Below are 4,446 nucleotides of genomic sequence, written 5' to 3'. Positions count from 1 at the left end.
GAGCTGAGTTGAGCAACCAAATGAGTTTTCATCCTGCACTAGATTATATTTTGAATAAATGTTAAATTAATAAGTCCCATCATGTGTTCTTGTAATTAGTGAGTAGGATCAGGGATAAAGAGATCATTTAGTGTGTGAATTAAAGGCAATGCACATAAACATAAGATGGAAAATTTAGTTTTATGTAGCCTGCCCTTTATTTTTTTTAAATGCAGTGACTTTCATTTACACCACCATATGTGTGATTCTTGTAGAAAAAACGTAGACACAGTGGCACTTACTTACGGCAGCTAAACTTCTGCCGCTGGACGATTAGCCTGCGTTTGGCTACAACCCTGAAGACCACCCTCGCGCATCACCTTGCTAGCGCAGTTGTCAATGGAGACAGAGGCAGCCGCATCCGCTGATGCGCTCCAGTAAGGATTCGGACCCGGAGGTTATCACTCTCCATTACCATGGTGACGTGGAGATGTTCCATGGATGTTTTATGGGCTAACTTTTCAACACATCTCATTAAACAACATCGGGAATAGGAATATCCGCCTTGCCCTCAGCTGTTGTCCAAGCGCGCGGTTGAGAGGAGAGTACCATGCACCTGCTGCCGTAACTCGATGGTCTTTGAATTGGACTGTTTCAGTGACTGCTACGGGTAAAGTAGTCAAGGATATTTCGCAGCCTACGAAAGTTCGTCCTTCAACCACGGAAATTCTGCAGACTTGATGTAAAAGGTAAATGTACCCTAATGTAATATCCTCTCTTGTTTTAGATGGATGCGTTTTAACTTTGTGCCGCTGGGAGTGAAGTGGCTGACGCGCGCTGTTTTTTTGTGTATATTCCATGCTAACCTGCGATCAAATAGCATTCCTGTCGTGGAACATAAGGAAACGTTGGTTATTATTCTAACAATGACTTGGTTTGCCGAGTATTACATGACGAATTATCTCCTTGGAGACGTTGGTGACACTCAGGGCTTTTGCAATGATCGATTTTACTGTCGCTGCATATGAACGATTAAGCAGACTGCGTGGGAAAGTAAACATTGAGGGGAGATCTAAAGGTCCTCTCAGTGGAAAGTGGATCAAAACCTCTGACAGTAGCTCTCAAATAGATTTGGATGCGATAGACTTACCGTAAAGCAAAGAGGATGTGTAATCAGATTTAGAGTTTTATTGGCTCTCCACTAAATAGTAAACTATTTTACTCTTAAGTTATTAAAAGTTATGGTAGCTACATTGAGTTTTATTTCAGACCGTGTCATTCTGTTAATGTAATATAATGACAATTAATTCAAAACACATTGAGGGAGGTATTTACGGGATTAATCTTATTAGAAAATTAAAGCCCTGTGAGGGATCTAAACAGCTGTGATCCAGAGAACTCTCTGAAATTCCCTCACACACACACACACACACACACACTCACACCTTATGTGACCCTCAAAGCACCGTTTGTAGGCCATGTAGTGGTAGAGTCCATCCTATGATATAAAAGAGGCTTCTCAGCCACCAAAAGTTTACACAAAGCAGGAAATACTGGATACAGAAAAGGGTATGTTTGAAGGAGAGCTGCTTTTGCCCCCATTCCTTCCAATGATACCAGTGACGTGATAAAATGGCCAATCTCTCTGTGCCCAGGACTGGGGCCCAACAAAGCCAGCTGACCACAGGTTCATCTGTCCTCAGCTAAAACCCAAGTCGACCCATTTCCTCTCTGTGAAGAGAGTTACGAATATAGCTGCTCTCCTGTGGCCCACTCACAAGGCTGGGATGAGTAAACCTCTGGCTTGTCCACAGATTTAAAAAGAAATCTTTGGGCTGCATGAATCCTCTCATCATATGCTTTACATTCTAAAAGGTGGATATTTGTATATCTACATACAAAGAAATATGGACTTTTCAAAAATGACACCATTTGAAATAGATGACAAGCCATCACCTAATCTCAAGCAGTAATGTCAACGTGTCCTTTTTCCTCTCCAGCTTCCTAGCTTCCTTTTCGGGACACCTCATCTGTCTGCAGTTTCTATTACACACACACACACACACACACATATACACACACAACTTGCTCCACCATGGAGAGCGTCAGTGAGCTCCAGAATCCACTGTTGGACAAAACCTCTCACCGGGTGCCTAGCAACTACAGCGGTTCCCACAGTGACCCCTATAGTTGCCAGTACCAGGACAACATCATTAGATACTTTGTGTCCGGCAGCGACCCCAACACCAAGGCCGAGCAGTTCCTGGATGCCGCTTCGCTGCACGTCGCCATGGAGCTGTTGTGTGCGCCACACTTTGTGCTGTGTCAGGATGGAGGCGGCAGCAGTGACCACAGCCGGGGCGCTGAGAGCGACCTGAGTCTGGACCTGGGCATGGAGACCCGTCTCAGAGACGATCAGGACGACTCCGCGGCCGATGAGTCCAGCCCGGACGAGCTCCAGGACCAGGTGCTGGACCCGAGACCTCACATCGTCACTGTCTCCTGTGAGGTGGAGGAGGACAGGTTCCCCCAGTATGAGGTGAGTGGTACATCTCTTTTAATACAGGTTCTATGGTAGAACCCTCTTAAGAACATGTAAGAATATGAGTGACAACATCTCTTTTAATACAGGTTCTGAGGCAGAACCCTCTTAAGAACATGTAAGAACATGAGTGACAACACCTCTTTAAATACAGGTTCTATGGTAGAACCCCTCCCCCTAAAGGATATAATGAGTTACCACATTAGTTTAAATACAGGTTCTATGGTAGAATCTGTTGACTGTTGTCTTGAATCTAATCTAATCTAATGTCTAATGTAAGAAGACTAAAACACATAGCAATCATTTCTAATGTAAAGTTCTTTAAGAACACTGGATAATCTGCATTTTATCCGTGATCCGTGAACTTGAATCATTTGGGTGAGAGCTCTTTGGGTAGTGTTTGTTGCAGGGATGTTCTGCAACAGAATGGGTTTGAAGAGGCTACTTTAATACACACAGCATGGTGAATTATTAGTGAGTCATACCGCTTTTACTGTTATTGTTCATGAAAATCACCCCACTGCCTCATCCACATTTGTCTTCATTCTCATCATCCTGTCCATTAATGGTTTATTGAATTGAACAACATCCTCTAGCAAACGCAAGTTAGGTTGCACACTGTGGGTAAGTTGTAAGTAGCTGTGAGAAGCCTTGACCACAGTGACCAGTGTTTCCCACAGAATTGAATTCTATTTGTGGTGGTAGGTTTGCAGAATTAACTCGAATGCAACAGTTTTTAACAAATTAGTGCAGCGCGGTTATGATGCTAACCAGATTTAAGCACAATTTAGTACAAATCATTGTGTGGTGGTCAATGTTGATATTGTGGTGGGCCGCCACAAATAAGTCAGTGTATGGAAAACACTGGTGACCATACTTTATGCAGATATGATACAGATTGATACTGTATATAAATTAAAATAATAAAAACTTCAGAAAAAGACACGTTTATTATCTCAAACTACACAGTAACTGTAAGAACATAGTGTTATTATGAGGAGAGAAGGATGATGGTGCTCCTGTGTGTGATTCATCTACCCCTCTAGCCTGTGGGGTGAGAACGTGTGTGAGTCACAAACACACACACACACACCTGACTGACCTCAGTGCTGCCCCACAGGTGTGAACAGCTGGGGTAGGCTGGACCTGAAGACTGACCACTTTGTTTCATTTCATAAAGAGTCTGGCTTCTCATGATTAGGAAACGTTGCTAACCCTAGCAGCATAACGAGACTTTGCGTTAAATGATTAGTCCAGCCTAACCAACCACATTGGTCAGGGATTGGTCACATTGGTCAACGTTACTTCCTACTTTGCCTAACCTTTACAAACTGATAATAAACCGTATTGGCAGTCAGGAAACAATATATTTAAGCCTACTGTACCTTTGCTGTAAATCAATGTTCACATTCTGCAACCACTGCAATTTTAGATGTTTGCAGACGTTGCTACTACCGTTTACCACTTTCAATTTTGAAACTAACGTCATCCCTTCTCGTTGATGATTGCCCCCCTCCCCCCACCCTGGTGGCTGAGGGAAACGGTAGTGTATTGAGGGATACGGTAGTGTATTGAGGGACACGGTAGTGTATTGAGGGAAATGGTAGTGTATTGTCAGATGCCAGATGAGTATCTCAGTGAAACGAAAATGAGTGGAGATAATATGCGGGCGGGGCCAGGCTACATCACCAGTCCCTGGGTCGGCAGGCAGCTGTGTGTCCCTTGGCCGGGTCTGACCCTGGTGCAGTCCAGAGAGGCGCCCATCAGTGTCCATCAGGCAAGTGTGTGTGAAGGCAGCGAGATGAGAGCAGGCAAGTTCAGGGTAATTAACATCTCCCCAAGGTGAGTAGAGACAATATCAATCTACTCAATCTCTCTCTCACTCACTCAAACACACACACACACACACACATACACACACATAC

At 43.9% G+C, this 4,446-nt stretch overlaps 1 protein-coding gene across 1 annotated transcript in view; it reads left to right on the top strand.

Annotated features, from left to right (window-relative positions):
* Positions 1–223: 223 nt before the first annotated feature.
* Positions 224–4,446, top strand: part of LOC121693140 (synapse differentiation-inducing gene protein 1-like) — a 10,793-nt gene continuing 6,570 nt past the window's right edge. The window contains exons 1-2 of the mRNA XM_042072353.1: positions 224–728; positions 1,980–2,518. Of these exons, the coding sequence (XP_041928287.1) occupies positions 2,075–2,518 (444 nt within the window). The 5' untranslated portion in view covers positions 224–728; positions 1,980–2,074. The remainder of the gene's footprint in view (positions 729–1,979; positions 2,519–4,446) is intronic.

This window comes from Alosa sapidissima, chromosome 19 (genome assembly GCF_018492685.1).
Source record: "Alosa sapidissima isolate fAloSap1 chromosome 19, fAloSap1.pri, whole genome shotgun sequence".
NCBI lineage: Eukaryota > Metazoa > Chordata > Actinopteri > Clupeiformes > Clupeidae > Alosa > Alosa sapidissima.
The sequence above is the reverse complement of the archived record's forward strand: the minus strand, read 5'-3'. Positions and strand labels throughout refer to the sequence as shown.